Genomic DNA, 22,056 nt, shown 5'->3' on the forward strand with positions numbered 1-22,056 from the left:
TGAATCATGGGAGGTTGGTGGGACCTTAATCGGGGAGAACGGGCTCGTGGTAATGACTGGAGCAGAATCAGTGGAATGGTTTCAAATACATCAAACACATGGTTTCCAGGTGTTTGATGCCATTCCATTTGCTCCGTTCCGGCCATTATTATGAGCCGTTCTCCCCTCTGCAGCCTCCACTGTTTGTCACGGGTGTGCGTACTGGTAGCGAGGTAAGGTGCAGAGAGTTGTGAACAGGCGCACACTTTATTGAGGCAGGAACAAACAGCAGACGGACACAACTGCGTCAAAACCTCCAGCAAAAATGGCAAAAGTGCAAAGCGCGAAAACAGTCACAAAAGCTATAGTTTACCAAAATAAACATACTTTGTGAAATAAACAAGGAACATGGAAAACCAGCCTGGCGCGTCACATAAAACACGTGACACAAAACAATTCCACACAAGGACATGGGGGGAACAGAGGAATATATATATATATATTGACTGATGTCTCAAGTTTTGAGGTAGCGTGCAATTGACATGCTGACTCATTCTGATTGGCTGGGCCTGGCTCCGCAGTAGGTGGACCTGACTCCCAAGTGGGTGTGCCTATGCCCTCCCATACCCACCCATAGCTGCGCCCCTGCCCAGTCAAATAAAATCCATAGATTAGGGCCTAATGAATTTATTTCAACTGACTGATTTCTTTATATGAACATTAACTCTATAAAATTGTTGCGTGTTGCGTTTTATAAGTATTCAGACCCCTTCCTTTTTCTACATTGTGTTACATTAAATCCTTATTCTAAAATTGAGTAAATAAAAAATGTTCACAACCTCATGACAAAGCAAAAACTTTTTATTTTTATATTTGCAAATTTATTGAAAATAAAAACAGAAATACCTTATTTACCCAAGTATTCAGACTCTTTGCTATGAGACTCGAAATTGACTCAGGTGCATCTTGTTTCCGTTGATCACCCTTGAGATGTTTCTACAATTTGATTGGAGTCCACCTGTAGTAGATTCAATTGATTTGACATGATTTGGAAAGGCACACACCTGGCTATATAAGCTCCCACAGTTGACAGTGCATGTCAGAGCAAAAGCCATGAGGTCGAAGGAATTGTCCGTAGAGCTCCGAGACAGGATTGTGTCGAGGCGCAGATCTGGGAAAGGGTACCAAAACATGTCTGCAGCATTGAAGTTCCCCAAGAACACAGTGGCCTCCATCATTCTTAAATGGGAGAAGTTTGGAGCCACCAAGTCTCTTCCTAGAGCTGGCCGCCCGGCCAAACTGAGCAATCAGGGGAGAAGGGTCTTGGTCAGGGAGGTGACCAAGAATCCAATCGTCACTCTGACAGAGCTCCAGAGTTCCTCTGTGGAGATGGGAGAACATTCCAGAAGGACAACCATCTCTGCACCATTCCTCCAATCAGGCCTTTATGGTAGAGTGGCCAGACGGAAGCTGCTCCTTAGTAAAAGGTAAGGCAGTCCACTTGGAATTTGCCAAATGGCACCTAAAGGACTCTCAGACCATGAGAAACAAGATACTCTAGTCTGATGAAACCAAGATTGAACACTTTGGCCTGAATGCCAAGTGTCACGTCTGGAGGAAACTTGGTACCATCCCTACGTTCAAGCATGGTGGTGGCAGCATCATGCTGTGGGGATGTTTTTCAGCGGCAGGGACTGGGAGACCAGTCAGGATCGAGGGAAAGACGAACGGTGCAAAGTACAGAGAGATCCATGATGAAAACCTGCTCCAGAGCGCTCAGGACCGCGAACTGGTGCGAAGGGTCACCTTCCAACAGGACAACAACCCTAAGCACACAGCCAAGACAATGCAGGAGTGGCTTCGGGACAAGTCTCTGAATGTCCTTGAGTGGCCCAGCCAGAGCCTGAACTTGATCCCGATCGAACGTCTCCGGAGAGACCTGAAAATAGCTGTCCAGCGAAGCTCCCCATCCAGCCTGACAGAGCTTGAGAGGATCTGCAGAGTAGAATGGGAGAAACTCCCCAAATACAGGTGTGCCAAGCTTGTAGCCTCCTACCCAAGAATACTCGATGCTGTAATTGCTGCCAAAGGTACTGAGTAAAGGGTATGAATAGTTATGTAAATTTCAATTTTGTTTTTGCTTTGTCATTATGGGGTGTTGAGTGTAGATTTGATGAGGGGGAAAAAAAACAATTTTATAACGTAACGTAACAAAATGTGGAAAAAGTCAAGGGGTCTGAATATCTTCTGAATGCTCTGTATATACAATATTCTGGCAATATGAACGAATGTGTATTCAGTATTTGTAGCCATTCATGATTTAGTAAAAAGCAGTAAACATACACATTTAATAACAGACTTGTGAACACAATTATGCAATAGTTAACATACACAACATTGTTTTACCTTCTTTAATAACCAACTGATAAACACAATTTTGCTACAGCTGGCTTCACAGCTTCCCCTGTGCTTCACATCTTCCCCGGGAAACTCAATGTATTGTAGCCTCACTCAGACAAAAGAGTTCACTTCTGCTGCAGTGTTCGCGGTAAAATATTACTGTTGTTGTGGTGCTTCAGCCAGCCGCACCCACACATCACAGAAAGCCCCAAGACAGAGAAGAGAGAATCAACAGAGATAGAGATGGGCAGAGTATGAGGCACATAGAGTCCAGAGTAGACCAGAGCAGAGACCGAAGCAGACAATTGGAAGTCAAAAATGGACTGAAAGACTAAAGGGACAATGTGCAATTTGTAATGACATACATCTTGCTCAAAACCCAGAACTCCCCCACTGTAACTGTTATCATTTATAATAATAATAATAATATGAATAGGAAATTGAACCTCTCATTAGGCCCTATAGAGGTTCGTACTAAAATGAGACATGGTGTGAAATGATCCTCGTCTAGGCTAGCGTCTGAATGATGAAGTAGTTGCAGAGCACTGAGAAGGTGATAACCTGACTCCAGCCATGAGTCTAATATAGCATACTCTAAGTATATTTGACAGCTTGTTTTTGTGCTTCTGTCCCCACTCCTGGTAGAATGGTGAGAATGTGAACTAAGGAAAGCATGACTCAAGCTATGAGCCTGTGATATTCATGTATACATGTTGTGTATATTTGACAGCCTGTACTGTGCGTTAAGTCCTAGTATCCAAGTACTAGTATCCTTGGTTTGGCACAGACCTTATTTGGTAAATGCTAGAGTTCAGATGGATGCCACGGCCTCTCCTAGTCTTCGCTAGGCAGCAGATTGAATCACCCGGGGCATAGGGGCGTTGCAATCACTACATGCTGCCAAGAATCCCCCATAATGCCTAGCTTCTACCATTTCCTAAAAGAGCAGTTTGACAGATGGATGTTCTGTCCTTAAACCAGGGCCAGTGCTAGCCTCTCCCTCTGCGTCCCAAATTGCACCCTAATCCCTATGGGCTCTGGTCAAAAGGAGTGCGCTATATAGTGTCATTTGGGACACCCCTCTGTCTATGTGCCGTTCATTACAGGGTAGCAGAGCTGCAGATCAGATGAGGGGGATTGGCTTTCAGTGGGGCGATGATGAGCTGGATCAGAGGGGACGGACTGTCTGACTCCGAGCCGGATCACCTCCCAGTCTGGTGACCTTTGATCCTGAGAGAGGGAGAGAGTGAGGGAGAGCACGGGTGTCCCCTCTTGTATCCCTGCCAGCTCATCAATATTCAGCTCACACCAGCCTCAGGACTCTGCTTTGGTTATTGTGTGTGTGTGTGGTCCCTTCGCTCTGTCCCGTCCAGACTCTCGTGGTGTGTTACTGTGGCTCCACTGGGCTCTTGATTAGCCATGGCGTTTTGGCACAATAGCTAACGGAACGCCGGTTTTATCTGGGTTACAGGGCATCCTGGGTAGCTAGGTGTTGCCGCCCAGGCCCCTAGATTGAATGAATCTCTAATGGCACCCTATTTAATTTAAGAGTGCACTACTTTTGACCAGAGCCATATAGGTTGTCTTCAAAGCCCCATGGGCTCTGGTTAAAAGTAGTGCACTATATAAGAATTAGTGTTCCATTTGGGATGCAGCATGGGAGTCACATCTCAACCTGCTTTCTGTCGTTTAGGCCTACATCTTTACCCAGTATCCTTAGCGTGTGTGTGGGAGCCTGGTAAAACCAGACTGAAAGCTGCGCTAACTAGAGGTCGACCAATATATGATTTTTCAACGCCGATACCAATTATTGGAGGACCAAAATAAAGCCGATACCGATCTAATCGGCCGTTTTTTAAAATTTTTATTTAAATTTTTTATTTTATTTTTTATATATAATTTTATATTAATGACAATTTCAACAATACTGAATGAAAACTTATTTTAACTTAATATAATACATCAATAAAATCAATTTAGTCTCAAACAAATAATGAGACATGTTCAATTTGGTTTAAATAATGCAAAAACAAAGTGTTGGAAGAAAGTAAACGTGCAATATGTGCCATGTAAAAAAGCTAACGTTTAAGTTCCTTGCTCAGAATATATGAAAGCTGGTGGTTCCTTTTAACTTGAGTCTTCAATATTCCCAGGTAAGAAGTTATAGGTTGTAGTTATTATAGGACTATTTCTCTCTATACCATTTGTATTTCATATACCTTTGACTATTGGATGTTCTAATATGCACTTTAGTATTGCCAGCCTAATCTCGGGAGTTGATAGGCTTGAAGTCATAAACAGCGCAATGCTTGAAGCACAGCGAAGAGCTGCTGGCAAACGCAGTAAAGTGCTGTTTGAATGAATGCTTACAAGCCTGCTGGTGCCTCCATCGCTCAGTCAGACTGCTCTATCAAATATCAAATGATAGACTCAATTATAACATAATAACACACAGAAATACGAGCCATAGGTCATTAATATGTTCAAATTCGGAAACTATCATTTCGAAAACAAAACGTTTATTCTTTCAGTGAAATACGGAACCGTTCCGTATTTTATCTAACGGGTGGCAACCCCAAGTCTCTAATTATTGCTGTTACATTGCACAACCTTCAATGTTATGTCATAATTATGTACAATTCTGGCAAATTAATTACGGTCTTTGTTAGGAAATGGTCTTCACACAGTTCGCAACGAGCCATGCGGCCCAAACTGCTGCATATACCCTGACTCTGCTTGCACAGAACGCAAGAGAAGTGACAGAATTCCCCTAGTTAAAATAAATTCATGTTAGCTGGCGATATTAACTAAATATGCAGGTTTAAAAATATATACTTGTGTGTTGATTTTAAGAAAGGCATTGATGTTTATGGTTAGGTACATTGGTGCAACGACATAGCTTTTTTCGCGAATGCGCTTATTAAATCACCCGTTTGGTGAAGTAGGCTGTGATGCAATGATAAATTAACAGGCACCGCATCGATTATATGCAACACAGCACAAGCTAGATAATCTAGTAATATCATCAACCATGTGTAGTTAACTAGTGATTATGTTAAGATTGATTGTTTTTTATAAGATAAGTTTAATGCTAGCTAGCACCTTACCTTGGCTCCTTGCTGCACTCACATAACAGGTAGTCAGCCTGCCACGCAGTCTCCTCGTGGAGTGCAATTTAATCTGCCATCGGTGTCCAGAAATGGTGATTACCGATTGTTATGAAAACTTGAAATCGGCCCTAATTATTAGTCGTCCATTCACGATTAATCGGTCGACCTCTAGCGCTAACCAAGTGTAACGTCATTCAGTTTGGATAACCAGGCTATGGCTGTGTCCCAATTGACAAGGGAAAAAAACAGCATTTCAAGGCAGGATGTCAAAATTAGCTTGTCTCAATCCCAAGGTACCTGAAAAGGCTGCCTTCAAATCCCGTCTCAAATGTTGGTTACCTACTGGGAAAAGTACTAACTACAAAGGTAGGTGCCTCTGGATGCAGGTATGCAGCAGGCAGCTGCCTTTGGATTGGCACATAGTCTACAGTGCATTCAGAAAGTATTAATACAAAACAAAATCCTCCATTTTCTCCTACGACAGCCATTTAACTCTGGAATTGTTTTAAAGTCACCATTGGCCTCATGGTGAAATCCCTGATTTCCTTCCTCTCCGGCAACTGAGTTAGGAAGGACACCTGTATCTTTGTAGTGAATGGGTGTATTGATACACCATCCAAAGTGTCATTAATAACTTCACCATGCTCAATGGAATATTCAATGTCTGCTTTTTTTTAACCCATCTACCAATAGGTGCCCTTTGCGAGGAAATGGAAAACCTCCCTGGTCTTTCGTTGAATCTGTGTTTGAAATTCACTGCTCGACTGAGGGAACTTACAGACAATTGTATGTGTGGGATACAGAGATGATGTTGTCATTAAAAATATCATGTTAAACACTATTATTGCACACAGATTGAGTCCATGTAACGTATTATGTGACTTGTTAATTACATTTTTACTCTTGAACTTTATTTAGTCTTGCCACAACAAAGAGGTTTAAAAGTTATTGGCGCTAGACATTTCTGCTTTTCATTTTTTAAATGAAAAACTTAATTCCACTTTGACATTTTGGTGTATTGTGTGTAGGCCAGTGACAAAATAAATCTCAATTGAGTCAATTTAAAATTCAGACTGTAACACAGGAAAACGTGGAAAAAGTCAAGTGGTGTGAATACTTTCCGAAGGCACTGTATAGTCTAGTGTGTGTGCGAAGGGTCAGTGCAGATAGTTTGGGTAACCATTAATTGACCATTTAGCAGTCTTATGGCTTTCTGAAGGCACTGTATGTGTGTGGTTGCATGGCAAGATTATTTTAGCTGTCATGTAACGTAAACAGCTGAAGGTTCTTCTATTTTAGATGATAAAGCTGTCATTTTGACCTAGGTGTGCTTATCATTGTTCAGACATCTCCGTGAATGTGTTATCTTCACAGTCAGTTACTGCACGTCTAATCGAACCCACACTCTGTTAACATTGGATTTCTGATCTCAGCATCTTTAAAGGGACTTTAAATTAATCCCAAATTCACAGCTAAAGATCAGTGGGCCTCATCTCTCGCCCACAACTACATTATGGTCCTGAAAATGAACACGCCATCCACAACAAAATAATAATATGTACATCTCTTTCGCTCCTTAAATTCTCCTTTTCCTTCCATTCTCTTGCTCTCTCCACCGTCCCCTCTCTCTCTCCCTCTCCCCTCCCTTCTCTTTTCCTCACCGTCCCCTCTCTCTACTCTGCTCCAGGTCAACTTTGTGGTGTGCCAGTTGTTTGCCCTGTTGACTGCCTTCTGGTTCCGTCTGTATCTCCACCCCAGTAAGACCAGTCCCTTCGTCAGACATGTGGTGGCCACACTACTGGGATTCTACTTTGCTCTCTTCTGCTTCGGCTGGTGAGTCTCGCTACACACACATACACACACACAGACTAGGGAAGGCACGGTTAATCGAATATCCGCATATCCGAACTGACGTTGGTTTTTGATTACTTGAGTGAGTGTTGTAGGGCTATTTTAAAGGTGCTACACATAGGATGTTTTAGAATAAATAAATAAATCCTATGTGTAGCACCTTTAACAATAAAAAAGCTCTTTCTAAATTAAATGAAACTTATGGCATTTTTACCTATTAATTGGACATGATTTGTGAAGGCAAACACCTGTTTATACAAGGTCCCACAGTTGACAGTGGATGTCAGAGCAAAAACCAAGCAATGAGGTCAAAGGTATTGTCCATAGCGCTCCAAGACAGAATTGTGTTGAGGCACAGATCTGGGGAGGGTACAAAACAACTGTTTGCAGCATTGAAGGTCCCTAAGAACACAGTGGCCTCCATCATTCTTAAATGGAAGGAGTTTGGAACTACCAAGACTCTTCCTAGAGCTGGCCGCCCGGCCAAACTGAACAAATCGGGGGAGTTGGGCCTTGGTCAGGGGGGTGACCAAGAACCCGATGGTCACTCTGACACAGCTCTAGAGTTTCTTTGTCGAGATGGGAGAACCTTCCAGAAGGACAACTATCTCTACAGCACTTTATGGTAGAGTGGCCAGACGGAAGCCACACCTCAGTAAATGACAGCCCACTTGGAGTTTGCCAAAAGTCACCCAAAGACTCTGACCATAAGAAACAAGATTATCTGGTCTGATGAAACCAAGATTGAACTCTTTGGCCTGAATACCAAGCGTCCGTCTGGAGGAAACCTGGCACCATCACTATGGTGAGGCATGGTGGTGGCAGCATGCTGTGGGGATGTTTTTCAGCGGCAGGGCCTGCGAGGCTAGTCAGGATCGAGGGAAAGATGAACGGAGCAAAGTACAGAGAGATTCTTGATGAAAACCTGCTCCAGAGCACTCAGGACCTCGGACTGGGGCGAAGGTTCACCTTCCAGCAGGACAACGACCCTAAGCACACAGCCAAGACAATGCAGGAGTGGCTTCGGGACAAGTCTCTGAATGTCCTTGAGTGGCCCGGACTTACACCCGAGCGAACGTCTCCGGAGAGACCTGAAAATAGCTGTCCAGCGACGCTCCCCATCCAGCCTGACAGAGCTTGAGAGGATTTGCAGAGAAGAATGGGAGAAACTCCCCAAATACAGGTGTGCCAAGCTTGTAGCGTCATACCTAAGAAGACTCAATGCTGTAAATGCTGCCAAAGGTGCTTCAACAAAGTACTGAGTAAAGGATCTGAATACGTATATAAATGTGTTTTTTAAATTTTTCTTCCGTTTTTTTATTTTTATGAATTGGCAAACATTTCTAAAAAACTGTTTTTTGCTTTGTCATTATGGGGTGTTGTGTAGATTGATGAGGGAAAAAAACTATTTTATCCATTTTAGAATAAGGCTGTAACGTAACAACATTTGGAAAATGTTAAGCGGTCTGAACTTTCTGAAGGCACTGTAAGCTGTGATGGCCAAACAGGTTGATTAGAGGGGAAAACAATACCCCCACTTGACACACTCTGCTCCGCTGCTCCATAAACTGACCATCATTTCTGTAAGCAGGGGTTGTTTGGGAGATTTGTTCTGTGTAACCTTAGACAGGAGTTTGTTGTGGAGCTACAACCAGATGGTTATGTTGTGTTCGTTCACATCTGATGCTACCAGGTTAAGTAGCCTACAGGGGGATATTGTTGTTGCTTTGCGTGCTCACATTGGACTGAATAGGACCGTGGATGGATATGACTGAATAGGACCGTGGATGGATATGACTGAATAGGACCGTGGATGGATATGACTGAATAGGACCGTGGATGGATATGACTGAATAGGACCGTGGATGGATATGACTGAATAGGACCGTGGATGGATATGACTGAATAGGACTGTGGATGGATATGACTGAATAGGACTGTGGATGGATATGACTGAAAAGGACTGTGGATGGATATGAGTGAGTAGGACTGTGGATGGACATGACTGAGAGACTTAATTGTCCTATCTGGCTTCTACCAACACGTGTCCTGCGCTACTAGGAGCACTACAACTCTAGGTCCTCCCTCGCCCTCCCTTCTGCAGGTCTGACAACCACTCCATTGTCGTGCTTCCGGTTTCAAACAAAAGCTCAAACATCAAGTACCAGTAATGCGCTCAATATGGAAGTGGTCGGATGAAGCAGACGCGAGGCTACAAGACTATTTGCTAGTACAGACTGGGATATGTTCCGGGATTCATCCGATATCATTGAGGAGTTTACCACAACAGTCACGGGCTTCATAAATAATTGCATAGACGATGTCATCCCCATAGTGACTATACGAACGCACCCCGCTAACTAGCTAGCCATTTCACATCGCTTACACCAACCTAATCTCGGGAGTTGATAGGCTTGAAGTCATAAACAGCAAAGCTGCTGGCAAAACGCACGAAAGTGCTGTTTGAATGAATGCTTACGGGCCTGCTGGTGCCTACCATCGCTCAGTCAGACTGCTCTATCAAATCATAGACTTAATTATAACATAATAACACACAGGAATACGAGCCATAGGTCATTAATGGTCGAATCCGGAAACTATCATCTTGAAAACAAGACGTTTATTCTTTCAGTGAAATACGGAACCATTCTGTATTTTATCTAACGGGTGGCATCCATAAGTCTAAATATTCCTGTTACATTGCACAACCTTCAATATTATGTCATAATTACGTAAAATTCTGGCAAATTAGTTCGCAACGAGCCAGGCGGCCCAAACTGTTGCATATACCCTGACTCTGCGTGCAATGAAAGCAAGAGAAGTGACACAATTTCACCTGGTTAATATTGCCTGCTAACCTGGATTTCTTTTAGCTAAATATGCAGGTTTAAAAATATATACGTCTGTGTATTGATTTTAAGAAAGGCATTGATGTTTATGGGTAGATAGTCGTGCAACGATTGTGCTTTTTTTTTCGCAAATGCGCTTTTGTTAAACCCACTGTGTGGTTGTGTGTGGACTAGAGGTCGACCGATTAATCGGAATGGCGCATTTGCACAAAAGCGCATTTGCGAAAAAAGCACAATCGTTGTTTGGCGAAGTTGGCTGTATTTGTTAGGAAGAAATAGTCTTCACACAGTTTGCAACGAGCCAGGTAGCCCAAACTGCTGCATATACCCTGACTCTGTTGCAAGAGAAGTGACACAAAGAAATTCATGTTAGCAGGCGATATTAACTAAATATGCAGGTTTAAAAATATATACTTGTGTATTGATTTTAAGAAAGGCATTGATGTTTATGGTTATAGGTACCTTTTTCGCGAATGCGCACCGCATTGATTATATGCAACGCAGGACACGCTAGATAAACTAGTAATATCATCAACCATGTGTAGTTAACTAGTGATTATGATTAATTGATTGTTTTTTATAAGATAAGTTTAATGCTAGCTAGCAACTTACCTTGGCTTCTTACTGCATTCGCGTAACAGGCAGGCTCCTTGTGGAGTGCAATGAGAGGCAGGTGGTTAGAGCGTTGGACTAGTTAACTGTAAGGTTGCAAGATTGAATCCCCGAGCTGACAAGGTAAAAATCTGTCGTTCTGCCCCTGAACAAGGCAGTTAACCCACTGTTCCTAGGCTGTCATTGAAAATAAGAATGTGTTCTTAACTGACTTGCCTAGTTAAATAAAGGTGTAAAAAAAAAAAGAAAAGCGCCCAAAAAAGATTTGGCATGGGCCCTCGTATTCTCAAAAACTTCTATAGCTGCACCATAGAGAGCATCTTGACTGGCTGCATCATGACTTGGTATGGCAAATGCACCGCTTTTGACCCTGCCAGCCAGAACCTGTATATCAAGTGGTGCCAGAGGAAGGCCTGAAAATGTGTCAAACTCCAGCCACCCAAGCCATAGACTGTTCACTCTACTACCTTCCGAAAACGGTACCGGAGCATTGGCTCTCGGGCCGACAAGCTCAGGGGCAGCTCTACCCCCAAGCCATAAGACTGCTACGCACACTCACTAGACTATACAGTGCCTGCAGAAAGTATTCACACCACTTGACTTTTTCCACATTTTCTTGTGTTACAGTCTGAATTTTAAATGGATTAAATTGAGATTTTGTGTCACTGGCACAATACACACAATACCCTTAATGAGTGGAATAATGTTTTTAGAAATGTTTACAAATTAAATGAAAAATGAAAAGCTGAAATATATTCAGTCAATAAGTATTCAACCTTTGTGTTATGGCAAGCCTAAATAAGTTCAGGAGTAAAAATGTGCTTAACAAGTCCCATAATACGTTGCATGGATTATCTCTGTGTGCAATAATAGTGTTTCAGATGATTTTTGAATGATTCAACCACAAACAGATTCAACCACAAAGACCAGGGAGGTTTTCCAATGTCTCGCAAAGAAGGGCACATATTGGTAGATGGGTAAAACATATTTTTTTTAAAGCAGATATTGAATATCCCTTTTGAGCATGGTGAAGTTATTAATTATTAATCACTACAAAGATACAGGCGTCCTTCATGACTCAGTTGCGGGAGAGGAAGGAAGACAGGGATTTCACCATAAGGCCAAGGGTTTTATTTTTTCTTTATTTCTCCTTTATTTAACCAGGTAGGCTAGTTGAGAACAAGGTCTAATTTACAACTGCGACCTGGCCAAGATAAAGCAAAGCAGTTCGACACATAAAACAACAGAGTTACACATGGAATAAACAAACATAGTGTCAATAACACAATAGAGAAAGTCTATATACAGTGTGTGCAAATGAGGTAAGATAAGGGAGGTAAGGCAATAAATAGACCATGGTGGCAAAGTAATTACAATATACCAATTATACACTGGAGTGATAGATGTGCAGAAGATGAATGTGCAAGTAGAGATACTGGCGTGCAAAGGAGCAAGATAAATAAATACAGTATGGGGATGAGGTAGTTGGATGGGCTATGTACAGGCGCAGTGATCTGTGAGCTACTCGGACAGCTGGTGCTTAAAGCTAGTGAGGGAGATATGAGTCTCCAGCTTCAGTGATTTTTGCAGTGCGTTCCAGTCATTGGCAGCAGAGAACTGGAAGGAAAGGCGGCCAAAAGAGGAATTGGCTTTGGGGGTGACCAGTGAAATATACCTGCTGGAGCGCGTGCTACGGGTGGGTGCTGCTATGGTGACCAGTGAGCTGAGATAAGGCAGGGCTTTACCTAGCAAATACTTGTAGATGACCTGGAGCCAGTGGGTTTGGCGACGAGTATGAAGCGAGGGCCAGCCAACGACAGCGTACAGGTTGCAATGGTGGGTAGTATATGGGGCTTTGGTGACAAAACGAATGGCACTGTGATAGACTCCATCCAGTTTGCTGATTAGAGTGTTGGAGGCTATTTTGTAGATGACATCGGCAAAATCGAGGGTCGGTAGGATAGTCAGTATTATGCGGTATGTTTGGCAGCATGAGTGAAGGAGGCTTTGTTTGCGAAATAGGAAGCCGATTCTAGATTTAATTTTGGATTGGAGACGCTTAATGTGAGTCCGGAATGAGAGTTTACAGTCTAGCCAGACACCTAGGTATTTGTAGTTGTCCACATATTCTAAGTCAGAACCGTCCAGAGTAGTGATGCTGGACGGGCGGGCAGGTGCGAGCAGTGATCGGTTGAAGAGCATGCATTTACTTTTACTTGCATTTAAGAGCAGTTGGAGGCCACGGAAGGAGAGTTGTATGGCATTGAAGCTCGTCTGGAGGTTAGTTAACACAGTGTCCAAAGAAGGGCCAGAAGTATACAGAATGGTGTCATCTGCGTAGAGGTGGATCAGAGAATCACCAGCAGCAAGAGTGACATCAGTGATGTATTCAGAGAAGAGAGTCGTCCCGAGAATTGAACCCTGTGGCACACACATAGAGACTGCCAGAGGTCCGGACAACAGGCCCTCCAATTTGACACACTGAACTCTATCTGAGAAGTAGTTGGTGAACCAGGCGAGGCAGTTGTTTGAGAAACCAAGGCTGTTGAGTCTGCCAATAAGAATGTGGTGATTGACAGAGTCGAAAGCCTTGGCCAGGTTGATGAATACGGCTGCGCAGTAACGTCTCTTATCGATGGCGGTTATGATATCGTTTAGGACCTTGAGCGTGGCTGAGGTGCACCCATGACCAGCTCTGAAAACAGATTGCATAGCGGAGAAGGTACGGTGGGATTCGAAAAGGTCGGTAATCTGTTTGTTAACTTGGCTTTCGAAGACCTTAGATAGGCAGGGTAGGATAGACATAGGTCTGTAGCAGTTTGGGTCTAGAGGGTCTCCCCCTTTGAAGAGGGGAATGATCGCGGCAGCTTTATAATCTTTGGGAATCTCGGACGATACGAAAGAGAGGTTGAACAGGCTAGTAATAGGGGTTGCAACAATTTCGGCAGATAATATTAGAAAGAGAGGGTCCAGATTGTCTAGCCCGGCTGATTTGTAGGGGTCCAGATTTTGCAGCTCTTTCAGAACATCAGCTATTTTGGTGAAGGAGAAATGGGGGAAGCTTGGGCGAGTTGCTGTGGGGGGTGCAGGGCAGTTGATCGGGGTAGGGGTAGCCAGGTGGAAAGCATGGCCAGCCGTAGAAAAAGGCTTCTTGAAGTTCTCAATTATAGTGGATTTATCGGTGTTGACAATGTTTCCTAGCCTCAGTGCACTGGGCAGCTGGTAGGAGGTGCTCTTATTCTCCATTGACTTTAGTGTCCCAGAACTTTTGGGAGTTTGTGCTACAGGATGCACATTTCTGTTTGAAAAAGCTAGCCTTTGCTTTCATGCCTGTCTATATTGGTTCTTAACTACCCTGAAATGTTGCATATCATGGGGGCTATATGATGCTAATGCAGTACGCCACAGGATGTTTTTATGCTGGTCAAGGGCAGTCAGGTCTGGAGTGAACCAAGGGCTATATCTGTTCCTGGTTCAATTTTTTTTGAATGGGGCATGCTTATTTAAGATTGTGAGGAAAGCCCTTTTAAAGAATAACCATGCATCCTCTACTGACGGGATGAGGTCAATATCCTTCCAGGATTACCGGGGCCAGGTCGATTAGAAAGGCCTGCTCGCTGAAGTGTTTTAGGGAGCGTTTGACAGTGATGAGGGGTGGTCGTTTGACCGCAGACCCATTACGGACACAGGCATTGAGGCAGTGATCGCTGAGATTTTGGTTGAAAACAGCAGAGGTGTATTTGGAGGGCAAGTTGGTTCGGATGATATCTTTGAGGGTGCCCGTTTTTACGGATTTGGGGTTGTACCTGGTAGGTTCATTGATAATTTGTGTGAGATTGAGGGCATCAAGCTTAGATTGCAGGGTGGTTGGGGTGTTAAGCATGTCCCAGTTTAGGTCACCTAGCAGCACGAGCTCTGAAGATAGATTGGGGGCAATCAATTCACATATGGTGTCCAGGGCACAGCTGGGGGCAGAGGGTGGTCAATAGCAAGCGGCAACGGTGAGAGACTTGTTTCTGGAAAGGTGTATTTTTAAAAGTAGAAGCTCGAAATGTTTGGGTGCCGACCTGGATAGTAAGACAGAACTCTGCAGGCTATCTCTGCTGAAGATTGCAACTCCGCCTCCTTTGGCAGGTCTATCTTATCGGAAAATGTTATAGTTAGGAATGAAAATTTCAGGGTTTTTGGTGGTCTTCCTAAGCCAGGATTAAGACATGGCTAGGACATTCAGGTTGGCAGAGTGTGCTAAAGCAGTGAATAAAACAAACTTAGGGAGGAGGCTTCTAATGTTAACATGCATGAAACCAAGGCTTTAATGGTTACAGAAGTCAACAAATGAGAGCACTTGGGGAATAGGAGTGGAGCTAGGCACTGCAGGGCCTGGATAAACCTCTACATCACCAGAGGAACAGAGGAGGAGTAGGATAAGGGTACGGCTAAAGGCTATGAAAACTGGTCGTCTAGTATGTTTGGAACAGAGAGTACAAGGAGCAGGTTTCTGGGCGCGATGGAATAGATTCAAGGCATAATGAACAGACAAAGGTATGGTAGGATGTGAATACATTGGAGGTAAACCTACGCATTGTGTGATGATGAGAGAGATATTGTCTCTAGAAACATTTAAACCAGCCGATGTCACCGCATGTGTGGGAGGTGGAACTAAAGGGTTGGCTAAGGCATATTGAGCAGGGCTAGAGGCTCTACAGTGAAATAAGACAATCAATAACCAGAACTGAAATGACAAGGCATATTGACATTAGGGAGAGGCATGTGTAGCCGAGTGATCATAGGAGTCCAGTGAGTAGTTAGGCTGGCTGGAGACACGGCGATTCAGACAGCTAGCAGGCCGGGGCTAGCAAGCTAGCAGAAGGGCCTTAGAGGGACGTCATGATGGAGGAAGTCTGTTATAGCCTCCTCGTGCGGTTACGTCGAATAGACCAGTCGTGATGGAGTAGTAGGGTTCCGTGTAGCAAAGGGGTTCAGTCCAGTTGGCAAAATGGGTATAGTGGCTCAAGAAATTGGCCGATGGATCTCTTCAGCTAACAGTCCAATATGCTCTAGACAGATAGCGGGCCGCGGCTAGCAGATGTGCATTCAGGCGATGTCGCGACAGAGGGGCCTGTTGGGGGGGAAAAACCCTCGGGTAGATTACGTCGGTAGTCCAGTCGTGATGGATAAGCAGGGCTTCGTGTAGTAAATGTGGTCCAAGCGAATTGGCAAACTAGGTAGAGTGGCCCAAGAAATTGGCCGATGGACCTATTAGCTAACAGTTCGATATGCTCTAGACAGCTAGCAGGCCGTGGCTAGCAGATGGGCATTCAGGGGACGTCGTGACGTAGGAGCCAGTTGAATAACCCCCTTGGGCAGATTACGTTGGTAGTCCAGTCGTGAAGGAGCTCCGTACCGGCAGTAAAAGGGGTCCGGGCCAATTGGCAAAATAGGTGTTGTATACCCGGAGTGGCTGATGGACCTCTTCAGCTAGCCGGGAGGTGGGCCTAGCATGGGCTACTCCAGGCTAATTGGTGCTTGCTTCGGGATAGAGGCGTTAGCCGAGAGTAGCCACTCCGGATTGCAGCTAGCTAGCTGTGATGATCCAGGTGAAAATGTTCAGAGCTTGCGATAGGAATCCGGGGATATGGAGAGAAAATAGGTCCGGTATGCTCTGGTTTGAATCGCATTGTGCAAATTGGCAAGAGTTTAACGAGCTAAAGGTTAGCTGATGACTGCTAGCAGTGGTTAGCTGGCTAGTAGCTAGTAAGCTTGCTCGCTTCTGTTGGGGGATTCCGGTTCCCGAAGTAAAGAAAAATACTTTAGAAAAAAGCAGATCCACACCACATTGGGTGAGGCGGGTTGCAGGAGAGTATTTTGAAGTTGAGGTTTTGAAAAATATAAAAAGGATATGAAAAGAAAAAGATCTATACATGGGACATGACAGGACGAGGACAAAGACGTCTGACTGCTACGCCATCTTGGACGGACCGGTGACTTTAAAACAATTGCAGAGTTTAACCTCTCTAGGGTACGTGAGACGGTAGCGTCCCACCTCTTCAACAGCCAGTGAAACTGCAGGGCGCCAAATTCAAAACAACAGAAATCACATAATTAAAATTCCTCAAACATACATGTATTTTACACCATTTTAAAGATACACTTGTTGTAAATCCAGCCACAGTGTCCGATTTCAAAAAGGCTTTACGACGAAAGCAAACCAAAAGATTATGTTAGGTGAGTGCCTATTCACAGAATAACACAGCCATTTTTTCAGCCAAAGAGAGGATTCACAAAAAGCAGAAATAGAGATAAAATGAATCACTAACCTTTGATGATCTTCATCAGATGACACTCATAGGACTTCATGTATGTTTTGTTCGGTAAAGTTCATATTTCTTTCCAAAAATCTGAGTTTACATTGGCGCCTTACGTTCAGAAGTTCCAAAACATCCTTTGATTTTGCAGAGAGCCACATCAATTTACTGGAATACTCATAATAAACATTGCTAAAAGATACAACTGCTATGCATGGAATTTTAGATGCACTTCTCCTTAATGCAACTGCTGTGTCAGATTTCAAAAAAGCTTTACGGAAAAAGCAAACCATGCAATAATCTGAGTCGGCACTCAGAGCCCAATCAAGACACAAATATATCCGCCATATTGTGCAGTCAACATAAGTCAGAAATAACATTATAAACATTCACTAACCTTTGATGATCTTCATCAGAATGCACTCCCAGGAATCCCAGTTCCTCAAATGTTTGTTTTGTTCGATAATGTTCATCATTTATGTCCAAATTCCTCCTTGTTGTTCTAGCGTTCAGTACACTTTCCAAACTCACGACGCGCGGGCAAGTCCAGCGGAAAGTACGGACGAAAAGTAAAAAAAGTTATATTACAGTCCGTAAAAACATGACAAAGTATTGAATCAATCTTTAGGATGTTTTTAACATAATTCTTCAATAATGTTCCAACCGAAGAATTCCTTTGTCTTCAGAAGTGCGATGGAACAGAGCTCGCTCTCACATGAACGCGCATGGTCAGCGCATGTTCAGCTCATGATAGACCTTACTCAATCCCCTCTCATTCACCCCCACTTTGCAGTAGAAGCATCAGACAAGGTTCTAAAGACTGTTGACATCTAGTGGAAGCCTTAGGAAGTGCAACATTACCAATATCCCACTGTATCTTCAATAGGAGCTGAGTTGAAAATCGACCAACCTCAGATGTCCCACTTCCTGGTTGGATTTTTTCTCAGGTTTTTGCCTGCCATATGAGTTCTGTTATACTCACAGACATCATTCAAACAGTTTTAGAAACTTCAGTGTTTTCTATCAAAATCTACTAATATTCTAGCTTTTATGGCTTTGTAGCAGGCCGTTTACTCTGGGCATGCTTTTCATCCAGACGTGAAAATACTGCCCCCTACCCCAAAGAAGTTAATGGCTGTGATAGGAGAAAACTGAGGATAGACTTACTCCACAATACTAACCTAATTGACAGAGTGAAAAGAAGGAAGCCTGTACAGAATAAAAATATTCAAAACATGCATCCTGTTTGTAAAAATGAACTAAAGTAAAACTGCTAAATATTTGTCAAAGAAATTGTCTATATGTTATGCTTGGGGCAAATCCAGCACAACACATCACTGAGCACCACTCTTCATATTTTCAAGCATATTGCTGGCTGCATCATGTTATGGGCATGCTGTCACCGGCAAGGACTGGGGAGTTTTTCAGGATAAAAATGTATGGAATAGATCGAAGCACAGGCAACATCCTAGAGGAAAATCTGGTTCTGTCTGCTTTCCAACAGACACTGGGAGACAAACACACCTTTCAGCAAGACTAACCTAAAACTCACTCACTCACTCACTCACTCACTCACTCACTCACTCACTCACACTATGTTGACACTCCCACACAAAACCCGACACAACACAGACATGTATACATACACGCACACACACTTTTACACTCATAATTTGCTACTTTGTTTTACTCTTATCTATCCGGATGCCTAGTCACTTTACCCTGCCTTCATGTACACATCTACCTCAAGTACCTTGTACCTCTGCACATTGATCTGGTACTGGTACTCCCTGTATATACTGTAGCTCCATTCTTGTGTATTTAATTTTATTTCTCGTGTGTTACTATTTTATTTAAAAAAAATTACTTTTAAATTCTGAATCATTGAGAAGGGATTGTAAGCAAGCATTTCACGGTAAAGTCTACACCTGTTGTGTTTGGCGCATGTGCCATCAAATTTGATTTGAGTAGGACTGTGAATGGATATGACTGTGGATGGATATGACTGAAAAGGACTGTGGATGGATATTACAGGTAGTGAAACAATTAGAGTATTGACATGCTGCCTCTTGGTAACTGTTACTGAAACATTTCATACAATTTTGAGCAAGCATTTAAATGAGTGGGAGAAAAAAAAGTAGGCCACTGTGTGTGTGTTTGTGTGTAAAAGCTCTGCTAAAAGAGTTCTGTCATTAACAGATCTGCTTTAATAAGACGAAACAGGTTGACGTACCGATGAGGCCTGATGCAAATGAGGGTTGCGTCCCCAAAATGGCACACTATTCCCTACATAGTCCACTTCTTTTGACCAGAGCTCAATGGATCATGGTCAAAAGTAGTGCACTAAATAAGACATTGCATCCCAAATGTCACGCTGACAGGGACTGAGTGCCAGGACGTTTAGTTGTAACACTGTAAACTATCAGATTTTATTAGACCCACACACGTATTTACAGGGTGCGCATCCCAAAAGGTACCCTATTCCCATAGGTCTCTGGTCAAAAGTAGTGCACTATGTAAGGAGTTGGCCACATTTAAATGGGGCACCGTTTGTAACATGCTGTACATTGTGAAAAATATTTATTCCCTGCCACAAAATGGCCTGCAAACATTGCAATCTTTTTGCCCACAAAATGACACACATGGCCAAATGAGGTCAAAACTAGACAAAACATCTTTAATGTAAACAACGACTGGGTAAAGGATTTGTAGCACTAAATGATGTGCTTATCATGTTTTGTGTATCCACTATGGCTTTGCTACTGTGGCCCAGTCATGCTGTTGAATGTGTGTGTTATCGGTGAATGTGTGTATAATCTTTGTGTGTGTAGTCTGTGAATGTGTGTTAAATGAAGCTAATGTGCATTTGATGCCAGGGACAAATGGTTCTCTCTAGGCAGACTGGGCACATGAATCTTGGCCCATTACTCTGACAGGCACATACAGTGCCTTCAGAAAGTATTCACCCCACTTTACTTTTCCACATTTTGTTTTTTCACAGCCTGAATTTAAAATGGATTAAATGTGTTTTTTTTGTCACTGGTCTGCACACAATACTCCATAATGTCAAAGTGGAATTATGTTTTTCTAAATTTTTGCAAATTAATTAAAAATGAAAAGCTGAAATGTCTTGAGTCAATAAGTATTAAACTCTTTTGTTATGACAAGCCTAAATAAGTTCAGGAGTACCAATGTGCTTAACAAGTCACATAACAAGTTGCATAGACTCTCACTAATAGTGTTTAACATGATTTTTGAATGACTACTTTAACTCTGTACCCCACACACAAGTATCCGTAAGGTCCCTTAGTCAAGTAGTGAATTTCAAACACAGATTCAGCCACAAAGACCAGAGCGGTTTTCCAATGCCTCAGAAAGAAGGGTACCTGTTGGTAGATGGGTAAAAAAAAATAAGACATTGAATATCCCTTTGAGCATGGTAAAGTTATTAATTACACTTTGGGTGGTATATCAATACGACCTAACTCGGTTGCCGGAAAGGAAGGAAACCGCTCAGGGATATCCACCATGAGGCCAATGGTGACTTTAAAAAAGTTAGGAGTTTAATGACTGTGATAAGAGAACTGAGGATGGGTCGACAACATTGTAGTTACTCCATAATACTAACCTAAATGACAGAGTGAAAAGAAGGAAGACTGTACAGAATACAAATATTCCAAACATGCATCCTGTTTGCAACAAGGCACTAAAGTAAAACTGAAAAACAATGCGACAAAGAAATTAACTTTATGTCCTGAATACAAAGCGTTATGTTTGGGGCAAATCCAACAAACCTCATCACTGAGTACCATTCTTTGTATTTTCAAGCATGGTGGTGGCTGCATCATGTTATGGGTATGCTTGTCATTGGCAAGAACTAGGGATTTATTTTTATATATATAAACTGAATAGTGTTAAGCACCTGCAAAATCCTATAGGAAAACCTGGCTCAGTCTGCTTTCCAACAGACACTAGGAGACAATTTCACCTTTCAGCAGGACAATAACCTAAAACACAAGGACAAATATATACTGGAGTTGCTTACCAAGATGACATTGAATGTTCCTGAGTGGCCTAGTTCGAGTTGTCTTAAATTGTCTTGAAAATCTATGGTAGCTTGAGAATGGCTTTCTAGCAATGATCAATAACCAACTTGACAGCTTGAAGAATTGTAAAAATAATAATGTGCAAATATTGTAAAATCCAGGTGTGCAAAGCTCTTAGAGACATACCCAGAAAGACTCACAGCTGTAATTACTGACAAAGGTGATTCTAACATGTATTGGTTTGGAGTACTTATGTAAATGAGATATTTATGCATTTCATTTTCAATAAATTTGCAAACATTTCCAAAAACATGTTTTCACTTTGTAATTATGGGGTATTTTGTGTATATGGGTGAGGAAAAAATGTCATCCATTTTGAATTCAGGCAGTGGCATAACAAGATGTGGAGTGAGTCAAGGGGAAGAATACTTTCTGAAGGCACTGTTTATGGCGCAGGGGACAGGGAGGATGTAGGGAAGGAGAGAGACGGGGAGGATGGAGGGAAGGAGAGAGACGGGGAGGATGGAGGGAAGGAGAGAGACGGGGAGGATGGAGGGAAGGAGAGAGACGGGGAGAGAGACGGGGAGGATGGAGGGAAGGAAGGAGAGAGACGGGGAGAGAGACGGGGAGGATGGAGGGAAGGAAGGAGAGAGACGGGGAGGATGGAGGGAAGGAAGGAGAGAGACGGGGAGGATGGAGGGAAGGAAGGAGAGAGACGGGGAGGATGGAGGGAAGGAAGGAGAGAGACGGGGAGGATGGAGGGAAGGAAGGAGAGAGACGGGGAGGATGGAGGGAAGGAAGGAGAGAGACGGGGAGGATGGAGGGAAGGAAGGAGAGAGACGGGAAGGAAGGAGAGAGACGGGGAGGATGGAGGGAAGGAAGGAGAGAGACGGGGAGGATGGAG

At 43.2% G+C, this 22,056-nt stretch overlaps 1 protein-coding gene across 1 annotated transcript in view; it reads left to right on the forward strand.

The window, feature by feature from the left end:
• Positions 1-22,056, forward strand: part of LOC129817640 (lysophospholipid acyltransferase 2-like) — a 104,834-nt gene that overhangs the window by 33,569 nt on the left and 49,209 nt on the right. The window contains exon 2 of the mRNA XM_055873089.1: positions 7,177-7,322. Coding sequence (XP_055729064.1) covers positions 7,177-7,322 — 146 coding nt within the window. The remainder of the gene's footprint in view (positions 1-7,176; positions 7,323-22,056) is intronic.

The sequence above is a fragment of the Salvelinus fontinalis genome, chromosome 20 (genome assembly GCF_029448725.1).
Source record: "Salvelinus fontinalis isolate EN_2023a chromosome 20, ASM2944872v1, whole genome shotgun sequence".
Classification (NCBI taxonomy): domain Eukaryota; kingdom Metazoa; phylum Chordata; class Actinopteri; order Salmoniformes; family Salmonidae; genus Salvelinus; species Salvelinus fontinalis.